The 20,825-nt window shown below is 38.1% G+C and overlaps 1 protein-coding gene across 1 annotated transcript in view; it reads right to left on the bottom strand.

Annotated features, from left to right (window-relative positions):
* The window catches only part of LOC139743514 (N-acylneuraminate cytidylyltransferase-like), a 46,567-nt gene extending 26,309 nt beyond the window's left edge, over positions 1–20,258 (bottom strand). The window contains exons 1-3 of the mRNA XM_071653993.1: positions 19,869–20,258; positions 6,759–6,911; positions 3,086–3,262 (exon numbers count right to left, since the gene is read on the bottom strand). Coding sequence (XP_071510094.1) covers positions 3,086–3,262; positions 6,759–6,911; positions 19,869–20,085 — 547 coding nt within the window. The 5' untranslated portion in view covers positions 20,086–20,258. The remainder of the gene's footprint in view (positions 1–3,085; positions 3,263–6,758; positions 6,912–19,868) is intronic.
* Between the last annotated feature and the right edge of the window lie 567 nt (positions 20,259–20,825).

The following is a 20,825-nucleotide window of genomic DNA, read 5'->3' as shown; positions in this document are numbered from 1 at the left end:
TCTTCATTCTCTCGAGGCAGCATCAATTCTTTGAAGATCACCTTTAATTGTATCAATGCATGCTTTTGTACAAATATTTAATTACAGGGATTAAGTTTAATCATTGATGAAGTTCCACGACGTAAGATAATGTGTTGCCTGAGAGGCAAAAACAAATTACGTGTGTATTTTTAAGCTCATATAGCTTTTGCGCTTAGTACGCGAACCTCGTGCACGTCTATACTGGCCTGGCTATATGGGATATTATATTACACGCTTGCCCACAATAGGACAGTGGTATGGGACCCCATCTCACCCCCTCCCCACCCCTGGGCCACCCCATACGCATTTTTGTGTGTGTGTGTGTGTGTGTGTGTGTGTCTCTCAGCATGGCTTTATGGCGTCATTGGAACCTTGTCCTTACATTTTGAATTTATTGCGGTAATTTTGAATTACAAAATGGCTGTGACCGGGAAAAGAATTTGGTCTAACTAGGACAATTTTATGGAAGGTGCTTACCTCAGAATTATAATTCTATGGCGGCCATCTTGCATTTCAACATGGTGGTCTATCTAAATTGAACCACAATTAGAAACAGCTGTACTGGAACGTTGGACACCACAAGCATGTGCATTCTTTAAAATTTGATGCTTATACAATAATTGCAGCCTGAGATATTGGTAAAAAAGCTGTGGCGGCCATTTGGAATTTCAACATGGCAGCCTAAAAATTGTATCAAAACAATCCACTATATCAAAAAAAAAGATATATCAGAGTGTCTGACATCACAACCATGCATTTTGCACCAAATTTGAAGCTTCTACAATGCTCGCTTTATGAGATAATTGTCAAAATGCAGTTTGCTATGGCGGCCATTTTGAAATTCAAAATGGCAGCCTACAAATTGAATCAAAAAACATATATCTGAGTGTTTGACATCACGACCATGCATTTTCCACCAAATTTGAAGCTTCTACAATGCTCACTTTATGAGATAAATGTCAAAATAAAGTTTGCTATGGCGGCCATTTTAAAATTCAAAATGGCAGCCTGCAAATTGTATGAAAACAATCCACTTTATCAAAAAAAAGATAAATCAGGGTGTCTGACATAACAACAATGCATTGTGCTACAAATTTGAAGCTTCTACAATGCTCACTTTATTAGATATGGGTCAAAATACAGTTTGCTATGGCGGCCATTTTGAAATTCAAAATGGCAGCCTGCAAATTGTATGAAAACAATCCACTTTATCAAAAAAAGATAAATCAGAGTGTCTGACATAACAACAATGCATTGTGCTACAAATTTGAAGCTTCTACAATGCTCACTTTATGAGATATGGGTCAAAATACAGTTTGCTATGGCGGCCATTTTAAAATTCAAAATGGCGACTGAAGATGTGGTTGAAAAACATGGAACCAAACTTTTTTGGATTCAGCACCCCCAAATTGATAAAGTTTGCCCCCCCCCAAAAAAAAAAAAAAATAATAAATAAATAAATTTTTGGTAATCCGGAGGTCTCGGGTTCGAATCCCGATGAAAACCCTTTATCTTTGCTCACAGTTTTCAGTATTTATCATTCATTTCTGATCAGTTTTCCCTTTTTACATATAAATGTATATATATATATATATATATATATATATATATATATATATCTTGAGTCTAATAAACTCATTCTTTATTGGCCAAAAATGCATAACCAGTTTGTTTATATATAGTTTATATATACATGTATATATATATATATATATATATATATATATATACATAAACTTGAGATTCAGAATAATTAAACCCCCCCCCCCACTATTCTGTAATGCTATGTTATTCAAATATCATACTATGTATAATTTTCTTTGTGTCAAATAGGAAGAAATAAAACAAATAATCAAACCTGACAGAAATCAAAACGTCCAGTACTTCCATCCCCTCCAAAAAAAAAAAATGCAATCATGGCGTTCAAAATATATGGCAAGACAACGAGAACATATCTCATTAAGCCTTGAATGTTATCACCACTGAAATACCCAGGTGTAGAGCTTAACGCTGCGAACTTGTTTAAGACTTTCAAGGTTTGTATTATATTATGCTTCCTTGTTTGCTTGTGTTTGTTTTTTCTGAATCAAAACTACACATATCCTCACAGCGTGAGTAAAATCCACTGCGTTAAAATCATGTCGATACTTGGCATGATACGAGCAACAGCAGGATGGCCGTTAAATGTTTATGGCACCACTTCTGTTCCATTATTATTTTCCCCATCCATAGTCGTAATAATAACTTCAGCTAAAACAACCAACCTAAAGACAGCACTAAGAAAAAATCCTTCTGTATCAGTCTCATAATCGCTGTAAAAATATCACATCATAAAATGTACTACTCAAGTATTCATATCTGTTTAAGTGTCTGGTACCATTCGATTTCCGGAATAAACAATCACGTAATTTTTTTTAAAGTATACTTCCTCGCCTTTCGTAGCCAAGCGACAAGGTTAAAAGCAGCGTATAGACTTGTGTATAGACCCGTCATTAAACTTCTTTCTTCTTTTCCTCGAGAATGTAAAGGCAGTGCGTATATGAAACAGGATACTGCCTTTATGCCTTTTAAGAGAAAATTCCTTAATATCAGGTAAAGATTTACAGACTCTGACCAGTGTCAACTGAAAGCGTCTTTGGAAGGGATCCAAACTTAGAAGCCATCTTTGATTTCCTTGCTTCAATCTGTATAATACCATAAGAAGAATTGATGAAAATGCTCATTTCTCCCAAAAACTGGAATCTCTTACCATTGAATGTATAAGAGAATAGAATGCTACACACATTTAGATTGTTTTATCTTTATTTTGCTTTGATTGGCTTAGTTTGGTTTAGTTTGATTTGCTTTGGTCTGTTTTGTTTTGATTTGGTTTGCTTTGGCATGCTTTGATTTGGGTTGCTTTGGTTTACTTTGGCATGCTTTGATTTGGTTTGCTTTGGTTTACTTTGGCATGCTTGGTTTGGTTTTGGTGTTTTGCTATTGAATATCACTTGCTGGTTCTTCCTCCAAACCATTCTTCACACCCCTCCCTGATTTGTTCCTCTACTTCAGAAATCTCTCTCACCATCTCTTTTCCTGTGCTTGAGATGATCCGGAACCTCTTTCCATCTCAACATTCGAAGCCTGGTGACGGAGAAGACGGAATCGTATTGCCCTCTCCGTATCATAGCAACTGGTTCTTTAAAGTGCCAAGGATGAAGGGAGGGTGAGGTGCACTGGATGTGAGCAACCATTTCCACTTCTACGAGAGATCGAGGAATTTCAGAATGGACCAAAAAGTAATATCTTCATTTCTGTTTCCTTCATATCCAAATGATACAAAACTATCAAGGTGTAAGAATAGTCACAAGCTGAAGTTTGCGAATGCAGGAGGAAAGGTATACAAGTATTAAGATGTTATAATTGATTAAAAAATAAATGTATGTGAAATGAACGTCTGGTTAATGCGCAAACGATAAATGGATAAACATACACATATACATATAGTGCATATACACACACTTACATACACAAAATATGCAAGTATTTTGATCTTCGTGAAAGAAAGACGACGTAATGTAGTGTAATATATCAAACTGAAGAGTGTTGTTGCTACAAACCCAAACTTTAAATACTACAGACTTGAGGGAAAACTCATGCATGTTATTCTGCGAATTTTGTCCTACCCGACTTGTCATCACATCCTGTGGTCAGTCTACACACCCTACCTCCCTAGGAGCCTAACTTCTCCCATACACACTTATATAATATTGACTGGCCCTGAGGGAGGTACCAGAAAATATTGCCTAAACTGAAAGCATATTGCCCGAGTCGAAGACGAGGGCAATATGTTTTCAGTGCGGGCAATATTTATCTGGTACCTCCCGAAAGAAAGGCCAGTCAATATCATAATTATTACCTATCCTCCTAGATAAATTAAGAAAATATGTAAATACGGCTATACACTATATATGATACAGATCAAGCCACATTTGACTACCTGTAGACCATCAACATGTTGAATAATTGCAAAATTGTTCATCAGTGTATATCATTCAACTCCAACTTCAAAGATACATGTAGTTGTAACAGGCAAACTTCAAACTTCTGAACGTTCTTACACTTCTATTTTTACTTCTCTGTCTAAAGTTTGAGAGTTGTAAAACTGATGGTCATTGTGCAATTACTGATCACAAATGGACTAGTCATTGCCTAGTGCTGCTGTAAGTGGTCGACCTTGTATGAGTTGATTTATCACCGTTCTTCTGCGGTGCGTGCGTGTAACTGACACCCTGGACGTCCTGGAATGTTTTCTTTTCGTGGTCGATCGGAATGTTTACGTTTAGAGCTTTTCAGGCAGGTGGGGAGAGAGATTCCACTCTTTCCCTTCCCACCTCCCCAAACCGGAAGATTGCACTGTTTGCTCATACTGTTATTGCTACGCAGCGACGTGGTGAAAAGCATATTGACTGCTGACCTTTAACCCTGCAAAATAACAACTCCTGACCTTTAACCCTGCAAAATAACAACCGGAATTGCCTCGCAAAACTCCCTCGTATAGGTAATAATTCTGGATAACCTGTCTCCCCATTGTCTACCGGTGCTAAGTTCTCCCCCATCATCCCCATCATGTAATATGTGAGTCCTGGTGTCAGTGACTCATGGACTGACAGTGGTCACTATTAACCTACAGCTTTATTTTATTATAAGTTAAATCCCTCTGTTTGAATATTGTAGATTGAGCCCCTCCTTCTACATGTATTATAAAAGTGACCATGTGCTTTGGAAAAGGAGTTCTTTCTTTCACCCTCTTCGGGTTAAGACACATTGCGTTGGTCTCCCTTGCCATCCCTATTTAGGGACGATATATGGCTGTCGGATAGGTAGTACCTCTTACACCTATTATATCAAATACTGTATCTGTTAAATCTTCTATCTTCCATCGTCACCTGAAATATTATGATTCGGGAGCGAGCATCTCTGTGATTAAATAAAGAGGCTGGATTACACATGTATATCAACAGTCATCGTGGTCTTCTGTGTGCTGTTGAGAAAACGTGTAATACTAATGGAACACCGACATTTAATACGCCATCGAAAAACACAACTACAAAACATAAGTGTTACAGTAGCAGTGAATTGTAATGAAAACGGACGGAACCTGTACAACAAGCGATGTTTGTACGTTTAACAAGTTTCTGCTATGATTCCTCCTATTTAGCGTTACTGCACTTTTTTCGGGATATACATATATGTAGGCATATATATATACATATTTATATATATAATATATATATATATATACATGTTCACGATTCAGTCAAATTCGCTGTCATTTCCAGTATCTAAGTATCTGTGACAAGGAGTCAATACTGTCATATTTCGTGGTGTCTTGATATCGTTCAGACTGAATATCAGTTAGGCCTATTATTGAAAACTTGGCAAATATTTTGGTCATTTGGTCATTCTGCCGATGTGATAGTCACTCTGCGCTAAAAACTCAGAGGCATAAAGAAGATCAAAATATGTCTTTGACTTTGACTTTGTATATTGATTTCGTTGTCCTAAAAGGGCAAAACAAATGCGTATAGAGTTGTCATTGTACAGTAACAGTAATAAACTGTCCCTAATAATGTTGTTTTGCCACTTCTGCTATACCGTGTGATTGTATCTTGCACATATTAATACGTGGACACCATCAGGTAACGTTAATGTCCAACCCTTACACAAGGTGCAGGAATTCATTGGTTCTCCTTTAGATATTAACTATTGTTATAGCATAATTGCATATAAATCAGAATGAATGTTTTCATTTGGATTATTTAGTGTTAAGCTACTTTGTTTTATATCTAAATACTCTTACTTGCTCAGCGATTCTAACTTCCTATTCCTCTCTACAAATAGAAGGAAGTTAAGGTACATCAACATAGATACATATGTTCAGATTATAATGTACGCATGTAATATTCATATACATATGTTTATGTATGCATATGAAGAGTTTGTTCGCAAAAACCGATAAGTCCATATTTGCCAAATGGAGATATTTGCGATTAAAGGTCCAGAAAAATAAAGAGAATGATAAGAAATTTTTTATTTCTTTTGACCATAACTTAAAAAATTTACCTTTATTTATGTAATGACCAATATATCATTTAAAAGGTATTACTCTGTACTTTAGGACAGAGACCGTACTTCAAAATCTTCAAAAATGGACTTATCGGTTTTCGCGAACAAACTCTTCATATATATAGATATAGATAAACAGATTAAGAGACACATTATTCATATAGAATAAATGTACAGCTGTAGATGTCACAAGAAAAGTGCAATGTTTGAATATCTGATAATAGTTTATTGCAACATATTCACGATTATTGATGCGTGGGTTCTGCGATGGTGAAATTACTTCGGTAGCGCATATCCCAAGATGAATTTTAGAAGCAAATTGAAGAACATCACAATGTAATCTCTTGGTCTGTGGGCATATGTTTCAACAAATTAATACTAGTACGTAACGTGAGGATGCAAGTAAAAAAACGAAAAGAAAGCAAGATAAAGCAAAACATAGAAACAAAAAATAACGAAGTCAAGGTAGACTTACATCCACCCGTTATTATTGTTGTGGGTTTTTTTATTTGATGAACTTTTTTTTTACTGAAAGGGTGGGAATAAATGAGAAGAACTTCTAAGCCAAGCACCATGTTTAGTTTTTTCTTTCTTTCTTTCTTCCTTCTCTTTTTGGCCCTTAGGCATACCTGGGTGAGCGTCGAAAAACTCCTTGATAGCCTCGGAGGACGAGGCGTGATCGCGCGCGGACCACGACCCGCGGTGGAACACGCTCGCACCGCATTCTTCCGAAACCCGAGCGATGTCTGCATGATCCGTAGACACCCATACGCTATCGAAAACTGCAAAAGTATACAAGTGGCCAGGTACATTAACTCATATATATATATATATATATATATATATATATATATATACAAACACACACATAAGCACACACACACACACACACACACACACACTTACAGCAACTATTTTGACCTGGATAATCGGAATATCACAAAGTCAGGTGTTCACTATTGAAAGGGGAATTCACGTCCAAAACGTCAAATGCACAAAGTATAGCCCCATGGCCAGTGTATTTCCAATAAATTATTCACTATACCTCCTTGGTTTATAAACGAGAATCCCCTATTCTTCTGTTTCTGGACTATCACCCTGCGACAAATTTATTATACCTTTGTTGGTGCATCAAGCATAAAGCCGCTAATAGTCCAGCGGATAACTTTATTATAGAGAACATAGGGTGAATCATGCACATTATGGTAAAAGCACCATACTTGGTACATGTGATATAGCAATGCTGTGTATTTTGGAAACTATAAGTCCGATTGTCGTGATTCTTGCACCAAAGTATAGGTTTTGAGGGTCAAGGATTCCAATGAAATAATATTTGAGAAGATAAAACCATGGCAACCTACTTATTAGGGGCCATTTTGAAAGAAAAAAAACATGGCTGCCGCTCTACATTCTATTCATATATCTTTAAAACGAATGGATGCATCTTCATGATTCTGGTACAAAAATATGTTTTTGGGGTTCCATTATTTAAATGGATACATCTTTTCGTGTATACAACCATCACATCCTATGTTTTGGCTGCCATTTTAAAACAGGGCCGCCGCAATATATATACTGTACGTCTTTGAAACTAATTGGGGTCAATGATTTTAAACAGGCATCTGTTGATGAATAGAACTAACACGTTTCGTTTTCATGTCCATTTTGATAACTATAACTGCCGCACTTCATAAGTATACACACACACACAAACATTATATACAGTGTGGCCTAGAATTGACGGAAACGTGAGTTTTCACAAATATTTACACATTTGCCATACTTTGATGCCAAAATGAATGACAGAGAGTTATAGAGAATTTATCTAGAAGAAGAATGACACCAGAATAATCCGATTTGGTTCATTAGTTTAATTTTACAGATTTTTTTGTAAAGACGGGTCAAGAATAAATTTTCTAGCTCAATTCAACAAATTTCAGCATCGAACAAAAGCCACTGCCTTGGGAGACTAACAAAGAATTGAGGCCGCAAATCACAATGTGGAATGCTTGAATAGGATTATTGTCGAAAATTGACCTTTAATTGTTGGCCAGTCTCCGTTGCTGAGCTTTGATAAAATAAAGTAAGAAATTAATGATCAACAAAAACATGTCTAGAAAGAAAAGTACTCAACCAAATTGGACAATTTAGTTTTGGTTTTGAAAAAAAAAAAAAAGAATATTCGTTTCCGTTTTCTGAGGGGCCACCCTGTGCGTTTAGTTCTTTATTGTTTATTGCTTGTTGTTGATTGACCATACCTTTATCACATACACTATTCAAGTAGGTATTGAACATTACATAAGCACAATTGTTGCATACCTGGAATACTATAGATAATCGTGTTGAATATCAAAGGTAGAATAAATGGTAAGAATGGAATAGAAGACTCCCACCCCCCCCCCCCCCCCCATTTTGGATGCATAGACAGGCATGACAGGAGAGTACAATTAGTGTACTGCCATAGTTTCCAGCCACAAAGACATGATTATTGCAGTCCTATAAGACCCACTGATTTCTAAAGTTTGTGTTCAGTTCTTCTTCATTATTTCATTGTATGACCTTGTCAAAACCGTTACACAAAATTATGAGGAATCATATGAAGGAATCGAATGAGCTCTGGCAATCCAAAACAATTATTGTTCCTTATCATTCATTGATGAGGGGTGACATAGGCGTAGCCAGGATTTTTTAGAGGGGGTGTTCAAGATTAGATCTATTCTTTATTTTAACTGAAAATAATTGATTGACAGGAGAAGCGGGAACGCTTTGGAAGTATGGTGGAGAGAGGGGGTGGGAAGCGGGAAGAAGCTCCAAGGAGTTTTGCCGATAAACATGGAAAATGATAATAATAACGATAATAATAATGACAATAACAATTATGATAATAATGTGAATTCAATCAACTCATCGTTTATTGTCCATATGGGAATTTGTTCTCTTTACATGTAACTCAATGGAAATTACATATTCAGAAGATACAGAGACATGTAGACATAAAAATAAAACATGCAAATATATGAAAGTGACATTAACAGGAAACAAGGAAAAGGAAATGTCAGATTTAATTATTTCATATCTATCTTAACTATTTCTGTCATTCTGTTTAGTATTATTATTATCATTATTATTATTATCATTATCATTATCATCATAATCATTTTAGTACAATTATTATTATTATTATCAATCATTATCGTTATTATTATTGTATCGTGTTCGTAGTGATCTCATCTGAAATTTCATTAACTTAACTTCTCTTTTTTCACGGTATAGAAGTGTGATTTCGTCACCAAAATTCACTATAAGCCTATAAGATAATTCCATCACCTAAGCTATCAGCCGCAAGCTATCAGCCGAATATGACTGTTTGGGCACTTCGCTTGCCGTCCGTAACCATTCTGCGAGCGAGCGACCGAGAAGAAACTTTATTTTCTTTAAAACGTAGATTCGTCATCAAAATACAATAATTGATTTTTATTAAGTACATCTTCATGCCGCATTCGAATATAGTTACCCAAGTATTATGATATTCAGGCATGGCAGATCACGCTACTGATGGAAACCATCTTGTTCCTAGATTTTACGAGCGATGAAAAATTGGAATTTTGTATACTGAGAACAGGGGGGCATTTCATGAAGGAACTTGTCCGATAAAATATCCGACAAGTCAATTATATCCGACAAGTTTTGAGAAATTCTTAAGTCTGATTGGCTGATTTCTCTGAACTTGTCGGGTATAACTGACTTGTCGGACATTTTATCCGACAAGTTCCTTCATGAAACGCCCCCCCCCCCCCCTAGGTTCTAGTGTATTGTTTCTCCATTCTCATGATGGTGTATATTTTATCGGCATCTTCCGTTCTCATATAGTGGGTATGATAGGACTAGGCTATTGGTCACAGGCCATTATCCACAGATGAAATTCATCTATTTTAGGTCAACCTCCGCCCGATTATATGCAGTTATATTATATACTAAAATTCTTTATAAGTAAAAGAATAATATGACATTAGATAGAGACACAAGATACAAACCAATTCCCTTTTATAAGAATAGTAACTATCAATATAACCTGCATTGCTTAAGATACTTAAAATGCGTGTGAGCGAAGGTAGCGAACGCTTCCGGGTATTTCTCTTCCACTTTCTTTTTGTTTGCTCTTCTTTCCTTTCTCTTTCCTTTTCTTTTCCTTTCCTACTTTCGTAAATGTTTTGTTGGGTTTTTTGACCAGCCAATTTGAGGGGACATGTGCCCCCCATGCCCCTTCTCGTAGTTATGCCAATGCGACTCATGGGCAATGTGAACTAGTAGGGCCGTCGAAGGCGGCAAACCCACCCCTCTATTATACAGTGTCAGAGCCCTGTTGTTATGAAGGAAATTTATCTTGATTCTTTTTCTTACGAGTTACATTGAATTTTGCTTTAACTTATAGATTTAATGTAGTATCCCAGGAAGTCACTGGGTTAAACATGGTTGGAGTGGTTGAATGCAACTGATTGACAAATCGCCCTTCTCAACATGTATAAACACCGATTACTCAGTGTGTTTTGAGTAAGCCATGATATTAAAAAAAAAAAAAAAAAAAAAAAAAAAAAACCATCATGGGCTTTACATACTCGGATGGGAATCGAACAAACGACCTCCTGATTACTAGACAGGCGTCATATCCACTAGACTACCGAGCTTTCGCCCGATAGTCAGTGTTGGTCCGAATCCCTTAAAGTTAATAGCAGCGAGTACTGCATATTTTATTCAAATTAATAACTCCACGCAAGGATCATTAATTTAAAAAGAGCCAAATTAATTCAGACATAGCAGAATAATACAATAAGGCAACAGCTTGCCCAGGTAACCCACAATGCGTGTTTTTTTTTTTGCCCGTACCTTTCTTGCGGAGGCCACGTCCGCCACGTTTTTTCTGAAAACGGAGGGAGTGGCAACCGCCGGAAGGGAGTACGTCAACGCACGTCGGCCGTACGGTTGCGCAAGGTGTAAGTACGTGGCCCGCACGCTGTTTACGTGCAAAAAAGTTGGCAAAATTTGAGATCCGTACGTGGGGAGTACCGATTCCGTACGGATTTTGGAACACGCAGACACGTCTTGGCACTTTTAGTGCATGAGGATCTTTCGCTTCGATTGATCGAGCTGCGTGAGGCGCGTGCTCTCTACGGTCAACTCACTGACACCGGGCGTCTTTTATATTTTTTCGTAAAAGACGCACGGTGTCAATTCGTTGTGCGCTCGTTGGCTGTAGAGAGCACGCGCATCATACGGGGAGTGAATCCGTGGCCCAAACACAGCCCGGACGCAGCAGAAGTTTCTCATGCAGTAGCCTAAAATTGCTACGTCGTGTCTGTGGGCTCCCAAATCCGTATGCTTTTGCCAACGGACGTTGAACAAGTGTGTGTGTGTGTGTGTGTGTGTGTGTGTCAACGGCGTAAATCCGTGCTGAGGAGTGGGGGGGGGGGGGGGGAGGCGGGATGATCGGCGATAGTCACCATCACCACGATTACAAGCCCATAACCGGACGGGTGCAGCCAGTGACGTACCGTGGCGGGTTGGTCAAGACAGGGGGGGGGGGGGCACCTCGTGGAAAAGTAATTTTTAGGGTGTGTATGCATGCTTGTGCGTGTGTATGTGTGTGTGCGCGTAGGTGCGTGTGCTGTCAGTCTGGAAACTGTAATGGGGACTGCAATACATAACGGAATGTGATACATTCCACTGCGCAGTCATGTTTTTCCTTATGGATTATGGAATGACGGACGTCGGGTGTGAAACGACAAATTACTGGCAGTAACATCAGGAGAATTGCATAACAATTGAAATGAATGCGAGAGAGCGGAGCGAGCTAGCTTGAAAATTTTGACATTTTACAGTCCCCAAACTGCCGTTTGTAGCTATATTTTTTCGCTTTGGAAATTAAGTGGGCGCACCGGACGCAACTGCTGGCAATTACTGGCAACGACATCAGGAGAATGACATAACGATTATATGCGAGCGAGCGAAGCGAGTGAGCTTGAAAATTTTAACATTTTACAGTCCCCAAACTGGCGGTTGTAGCTATATTTTTTCGCTTTGGAAATTAAGGGGGCGCAACGGGCGCAACTGCTGACAATTATTACTGGCAGCAACATCGGGAGAATGGCATCACGATTAATGCGAGCGAGCGGAGCGAGCGAGCATGAAAATTTTGACATTTTACAGTCCCCAAACTGCCGTTTGTGTAGCTATATTTTTTCGCTCTGGAAATTAGGGGCGCACCGGACACAACTGCTGACAATTACTGGCAGCGACATCAGGAGAATGACATAACGATTATTATGCGAGCGAGCGAAGCGAGCGAACTTGAAAATTTTTGCATTTTACAGTCCCAAAACTGCCGGTTGTAGCTATATTTTTTCGCTTTGGAAATTAAGGGGGGGGGCACCGGGTGCAACTGCTGGCAATTACTTGCAGCAACATTAGGAGAATAACATAAAGATTATAATATGCGAGCGAGCGCAGCGAGTGAGCCTGCAAATTTTGACATTTTACAGTCCCAAAACTGCCGTTTGTGTAGCTGTATTTTTTCACTTTGGAAATTAAGGGGAGGGGGGGGGGGTCACCGAGCGCAACTGCTGGCAATTACTGGTACCAACATCAGCAGAATGGCATAGCGATTAAATGCCAGTGAGCTTGAAAATTTTGATATTTTACAGTCCCAAAACTGCCGTTTGTAGCTATACTTTTTTGGCTTTGGAAATTAAGGGGGGTGCAACGGGCGCAACTGCTGTCAATAACTGGCAGTGACATCAGGAGAATAGCATAACAACTAAAAATGTGAGCGAGCGGACCGAGTGAGCTTGAAAATTTTAAAATTTTGCAGTCCAAAAACTGCCTTTTGTAGCTATATTTTTACGCTTTGGAAATTGAGAGGGGGGCGGATCCGCCACTGGTAGTCAATGGTGTCGGTTTATGTTCATGATTTGGGGAGGTATGACGAGCGAGGGGACGTCGAAGTGACCAAATGGGGGAAGGATATCCAAAATCTGCACTTTAGAACATCCTCTAATATTATTGTTTGTGTTTGTGTGTGTGTGTGTTTTATATACATGAAAAAGTTAGGAAATAGCCCAGGTCAAGTCTTATTATTGGCAATGCAAGGCATTTTGATATAGACTAGTATGTAAAGCAACACTGCAAAATCATTAATGATCTAGCTTTGATATATACGAAGCGTAAGGTACAAAGGTGTACATTCTACATTACATTGCGCAACGTTACAGCGACTCTTTTTGCCGTTCGGATGTTCTGAGTACACTGTGCACATCCTGCTTATATTCAGAATGCCAACCAGGAATCATGCGGAATCGTGGTTATTTTGTCGGCTCAGGACTTTTTGCACAATGTTTCACGTTATATACCTCTTTAATTATGGTTAAAAGAAATCATAGCAAAATATCTTATTTCTTGATCCTCCTTTCATGTCGATTTCAAAAGCAGTTTAGTAACCCTTGAATTACCATTTTAGTATAATCAAGTTTTTTATTCGTTTTTAACGAGCAGATGCGGGGGGGGGGAAGCTTGGCGCCCCCCTCCCCCACACACACACACTTAACAGGGATCGAATGTACCACTGTTTTGCATGAAATATAAAGTATGAGGGAAGTGGCAGCAAAAACATGAAGACTTTTTGTTTTTGTTTGTTTTTTTCTTTTGCTTGTCAGCCGACTTTTGGCGGAAAATCAGACCTTGAAAGAAGGAAGGATTTTTGTTGCTGTTTCTCTTATCTTTTGATTTTCTTTCTTCTTGACTGACAGGTGATTTTGACCCCCCCCCCCCCCCCCCTTTTAAAAACGTAGCATAGCCCTGAATAATGCCCAAATATATTCAATGAAATGGTAATATGGATCTCCATTTCTTTGTGTGTAATAACGTACCGGTATTATCTTCCTGTAGGTATTGTATTTTTCTGTTTTCCTGATTTAAGTCAATAAAGCAATCATCCCAGAGGCATCGTTCTGTAATGATGGTGGGTGGGGGAGGGACTTGGAGTTGGAATATCTGTGCGAGGGAGCGGAGCGACCGAATGGGGGGAGGGTGTGGGAGAGGGATACCCCCCTCTCAGACGAGGAAGATTTTGCATTTTCAGACCTGAAATTAAGCGATCTGGTGCACACTTTTGGTGAAATTTTGGATTTACATGTTTACAATGTATAGGCCTATACTATTTGACGTTGTCAACGTCTGGGTCATACCTTATGTCGATATTACTGTCTTTGCGAGCGAGCGAAGCGAGCGAGCGCTTGAGAAAATTATGTATACATTATCCTACAAGACTATTCAGCTCTATTACCTATCTGGAGGCGGGCGTACGAACGTCATGCAATATGCCAAAATTGATGCAATCACATTTCTGCTTCCTCCATTTTTCCCTCAAATTTCAGGGGGGGGGGGGGGGGTGATTGTACAGGCCATCCCCCCTCCTCCATTTCGGGGGGGGGGGGGATATATCCCCCCATCCCCCCTCCCCCGGGATTTACGCCCATGGTGTGTGTGTGGGGGGGGGGGGCAATGCACGGTGCAATGTGCGTCCCTCAAGAACATACATGCATCCCCCAGTAATATTGGAGGTGTTCATAAAGGGGCATTAAATGCAAATAATTTGATATTAAATGATTTTAGACATTAAGTGTAAAATCTTAGTCGATACCTAGTTGAATCATTACAAAAAATCTTTCATTGCAACAACTTCCCATTTTCGTCCTTGCACAGATGCACTGCGTTTGCGAATAAAATATTCCCACATCAGACACTACAGAACAGAACTAAACTTAGGTCTGCTGATACTGGCACGTCATGACAGGGCTATTAGGAGTGTCGATCGTGGAAAAATTAGGAACTTTTAGTTTTGTGCGCCTCCGCTAAAAAAAAAAAAAGAAGAAAAGAAAAAACCCGGATATGAATGGGTCTAATAATTATATTATCAAAACTCATTCAAATAATTGCATATCTTTATCTTCAAAATTTGTGGTCAAATCATGAGACAGAGTACTAGTAGTTTAACTTTGGAGGAATAAAAATTATTCACTTTCCGGAAATGGAAGTGGCAGCTAAAGGCTTTTGTTTTTATATTAGTGTTAATAGTCTGGATCCCCCCCCCCCACACACACACACAAATTAGCTTAAATTAACTTCAATTATTAAGAACAAAAAAATCGAAATTTGAGGCACTGCATTGTGTAGCGTTTTTTCTCACTTTATTTTGGGAAAATAAGGAAGTTGATAATTTTGGCAAAAAGCCGAAAGGTTCAGCTCCCCTCCCCTCCGCAGGCGAAATTGTGCTCGTATAACCAATGTTACTACTAGTAATAAATGTATGAAGCATCAGTATAGTTAAGACTTAAGACCCCAATTTCATGAATTACTTTTACAAAAGATAATGGAGAGGGGAAGACCGGATAGATCGCCGTTTTTGGTGTAACGCCTGCCATGCATATGGAAAAGGGCGCAAAACAGCATTGGATAAGTAACCGACGCATTTTGTGTATAAACAAATGGGAGAACCTGACCCAGACCACACCCGTGTAGCCAGGGGGACGATGGGTGTGGTCGCCCCCAAAACGCAAAAAAAAAAAAAAGGAAAAGAAAAAACATGAAGAAAAAAAGGAGTAAAAAAGACAAAAAGGTGAGGAAAAGAAAGAAGAGAAGAAGTAGAAACGTCGATGCTTCGATAATACACAAAGCGCGTCACAGAATCGGTATAGCATGCATTGCACACACATGAATGCATCATACACAATTTACGGTACCGCGTACGGTGTAATACCGGTAAACGGTGAACATTATGCGCAATGTATCTTCGCGATTCGGCCAGAAAGCAAAGCAGGGAAGAGAGAGAGAGAGAGAAAGAAAATGAACACAAAAGAAAGGAAAGGCGGAATTCAAAACGGAAATAAAGGCGGTAAAGACAGCTTTTGTTTCATTTTTTAACATCTAAACATTGTTGAAGAGGGGTGTTGAACAGCTCAAACACCTCCCTTTTGCCCAAGGGAGGTGTTTGAACACCTCAAACACCCCCATTTTGGCAAAGGGGGGTGTTTGAACACCCAAAACACCCCCCTCGCTACGCCCTTGAGGGGTGATGAACGTGACTGCATATATAGATGTAGGTGCGCTTTAGAGAACGTCTTCAGTATTTCTACTGGTGCCGGTAAGTAAGATCGATTTACTGGATATTTTATTCTGCAGTTTTATCTTCCAATAATTATGAACCTAAAATTTTTTATTTCTTTGAGTTTTCCTTAAATTCATAAATTAGCATAATTTTTCTTGTAGTTTATATTTTGGATGGGCGCTGTTACGTTATAGAATTGTGTTGAACTGCCCACTGTCCATTTACCTGTAGAAGTTACTTTTGAATTATGAAACCTTAATCCTTATTCCATAAGAGAATGGCAAATGCATCAAATACATATTTGTATAATTTCTTTGGGGTTAGGGTAGGGTGAAATTCAGTTCAAGAGGCTAAAATCATTAATAAAAATTAATGCATAGATCAACCACAACAAGTAATGTATTATGAGTAGAACTACACACGGAAACAGATTATTTGATTTTTCCTTGTTCTTGTTCTTTACAAATTATTGTATAGTACATCAAAAGGTAAAATTCACAACCACAAATCCATTTAAAAAGAAAATGTTAGTCAAATTTCTAGAAAAAAATATACACATAAGTTTTTTTTTTGCTTTACCTCTGTTAAACACATTTACATAAAATGTTATCTTTTTAAGTAATTGGTAATTGGATTTATTTGTAGGATAACATGGCTTCAAAAGTAAAGCTCATTTCAACCGATAAACCAGCTCCCAGGAAAGAAACAGATTGGGCCAAGTGCATCATAAATGTCAAGATGATGACACAAAAACCTATCGTGTCCAGCTTTGTCTAAAAGAAATGATGTTGGTATAGGATACAAAACTTTGGCAGAAGATCTAATTTCTTTCATGAGGCCGATTCTTTACCCACTACGCTGTAAATGACAATTAGATGTGAACCTATAAAGATGTATTATTTACTTTATCGTTTGATGTATAAGATTCAGTGTAGTTGTAAGTATCAGAACAGCCTGGTCAATCATGGATTTTATAGACATACATATAGTGTGTTTACATTTGATGTAAGTGACCCAAGAAATTCTAGAAGTTTTCTCACACTTAGTGTCATGTTTCCAAAGAAAACAGATGTACTATGTTGGTTGGAAACTATGATTTTCATTCCATGGTCCAGGGACCAGAGAAAGCGAGATTGTATAGAAAATGTATAATCTTGATTAATATGTACTTCAAACATGAAATTGTGAAGATCATGTTTTTCACATACACTGTACACACAGAAATCCTATAAAAGAAGTTGAGTAATGAGTGAACAAGTGATTGTTGACCTCTAAAACGAACGTTTACACCAGAATCAATCCACAATGGGCATCCCGCTTTCATAACACTCGTACGCTATGAGGGAGGCCATATTTATTAAACGGCCGTCAAAACAAAGGATGTCATGAACCTATTCACTTTGCTAAAACATCATTGCATTGAAAACCTTCACCCCAGAACTATACTTTTACAATTGAATCGTTATTATATATCTTTTGAGTTCGAAGATATATAATATTCATTATCTGTTGTATGGCAGCCATATTTATTATAATGGCAGCCAAAACGTAGGATGAAACGATTCATATTCACTTACAGCTGAATTTATCGGAATCCTTGACCCTAAAAACATATAAGTTGGTACCAGAGCCATGACTCTTTGTCTAAACATTTTAAGGATACGTTATATCTAGCATGATGGCCATATTTTTTTTCAGAAAGGCCGCCAATAAGTAGGTTACCATGGTTTTATCCTCTCAAAAATTATTTTATTGGAATCCTTGACCCTCAAAACCTATACTTTGGTGCAAGAATCACGACAATCGGACTTAAAGTTTCCAAAATACACAGCATTGCTATATCACATGGCGGCCATTTTGAAAAATGCCTGCCATGGCCGCCAAAGGGAGAATTAGAGTGGCTTCCATATCAGAATTGACTTGTATTGGCATCATGTACATGTGTACCAAGTATGGTATATATATATATATATATATATATATATATATATATATATATATATCACAAAATCAGGAAATTCAAAATGGACTGAATTTGAACTGAATGGAGACTAGAACAGTAATAGTGTAAATGTGCATAATTTCAAAAGAAAAAGTTACACACAAATTGCTGAGAATTGAGTGGATTAATAGAATATGGAATTGCAGTTTTCTACAACGGCCTGTTTTGCTTTTAAATTGTGTATATTTTAGGCACATGCCTTGAAGAAAGATTTGGCAAATTCAATACATTTTCCCTCTAATTTCTAATTGTCCTAATTCACATTGAAAATGAGTATTTTCATTATCCAGATAATTTTTACCAAGAATAATTCTACACTTTCTGTTCTGTATTCTTTCCAAACTTATACTGCAGTAGTTGTTTTAAAGTAAGTCCACCATTAAAAACTGGTACACAATATTCTAAAATTGGGGGAATATAAATTTATATAACACCAGACATTCAAAAAATTTACTGTTTCACCACTTTAAACATAAACATGCATATTTCAGGCTATCTACATGTTTGTGTGAGTGTGTGTGGTGTGTTTGTGTGTGTGTGTGTGCACCAGTAATTTTCATTCATTTTCCAATGCATGATATCCCAGCATTTTCTTCTTTTTAATCGTTTATTCAAAATAATTTATTTCATTTTCGGGTTAACGAAACTTTTGAGTGATTTTACGAACCTTTGGAACAGCAAACGTTTGGCTTAAAGAACCATGTATAACGAGCCTTATTACGTTTTCGGAGTAACATTCTTCATTTCATTTCAGAATAACGACCTTTTGAATAACGAACCTTTTTTCCCTCTCTTTTTTTTAATTGACGAACAATTAACGAAGCTCATATGGCTACTGTCAAGACATTTCATGTTGTAATATACTCAATTATGACAAAATATAGCATCAGACATAGGCCCTATACGGGTCATAATAAATGGTCCAAAGAACGATTCAAAGGATTTTCTCCCTTTTCCCTTTCTTGTCGGTAATATGATTTACAGCGATTGTTGTGATGCTTCATTCGACATAGCTCAGATAATTCTTGACTGAGCAGAAAGATAGAGGACACAAGAACGCAAGTCTTTCTCATGACTAAACATCTATGCTAGTTCCTGTGGAAGGGTATATATACAGTTTGTTCCTATACTACCCACAAAATTATTTGATTCCTCATAACGTATGTTGCTATTATATTTCATGTATTCTTTTTTTCTTACGTTTTCCACTGAAATTGCACCGTTTCGGCAGTATTTACACACGCGTCACAATTGATAGTGCGACGTTACCCGTGTCATATTAATTATAATATTCCATCTATTTCAATATAGCCGACAGTATACCACAATGATGCATTAAATTTGCTAAGGCATTGTCTCTCTGATCCTGTATAATGGGAAGGATTAAGCTTGCGTCTTACGGTAACAACGTCTTTGCAAAATATATATAGATCAAGAACTAATGTGTTCGTTTAAAAAAAAAACTGATGGATGGCTAATGATATGCTTGGTATGTAGTACATTAAATAAATTTTAATAGCTGTCTGTAGACATGCACCTGACGGAGTTAATGATTAACATGATAGAAGAATTGAGGAGTACCTTCAGAGTCGATGGCGGCCCTAAGGGCCCACGTCACGAGCGGCTGACCCGCAATGGACCGGAAGTTCTTCAGCTTAATCCCCTTACTGCCTCCTCTTGCCAGTATCAGGGCTGCAAAATGGCCCGAACGAGCGGCCGTCGAGTTGTTGCCAGCGACGCCTCTCGCCTGAGATGCGGCAGTGCTGAGAGAGAAAGTTGGCACCGCAGGTTCAGACATGTTTGAAGTTTTTAAATAGAAAGACAGTTTCTGTAGTCTCTATGAATCCGCAAATCTTCGTTCGAATGAGTGTCCTTCAGCGAGCAAACGCGAATTAAAAAACCTCAGACCAAACAGTTAGACTCCGTTTTGTGAACAATATCATATCTCAGTAAACCCTCCATTCATGCATTGCGTTCCGAATCGATTTTGTTTTCTTTGCGGGCGGCTCACTCTGGCGATACTGGGCTTACTGGGCAAATTTCTCCTAGACTCTTTGCCTATCTCAACCACCGTCACGACAATTAGTTCTTCGTTACTTATGAAACTCAACAGGCTGCTGCATGAAATTATTTGCGTTGCAATATAATTATCAATCGATTACGTTTTCAACACAAATTTGCAGCCCGTCTACTTTCGGCAAGCTTATCACGGGCTTTTGTACACAGTGCACGTAATCAAAACATCGTCAAAAACACGACTGCGACATTAACCAAATGGGCATTCTTTTCTATTTTTTTTTTTTTCATGAGCGGTTCCGGCTGATTTCTGTTTGGTTGTTTTTCTTTTGTTGTTGTTGTTGTTTGAATGGGGTTTTCTCTCCCCTCCCCTTTCTTTTTTGTTCTTATGTTTTTGCTTTGCTTTTTTTTGCGTACTTTCTCGCAGCTTTAAGATCTACGGAGTGCGTAACAGAGTAGCGTTTGCGGAAAGCCATTCGCCTCCCTATACTCTCGTGGGTTTCTCGTTCTTTGCTATGCAAG

This window comes from Diadema antillarum, unplaced genomic scaffold (assembly GCF_040938485.1).
Source record: "Diadema antillarum isolate AM-2024a unplaced genomic scaffold, OU_Dant_1.0 seq00001090_RagTag, whole genome shotgun sequence".
In the NCBI taxonomy this organism is placed as follows: Eukaryota; Metazoa; Echinodermata; class Echinoidea; order Diadematoida; family Diadematidae; genus Diadema; species Diadema antillarum.
This window is presented reverse-complemented; position numbering and strand designations above follow the sequence as displayed.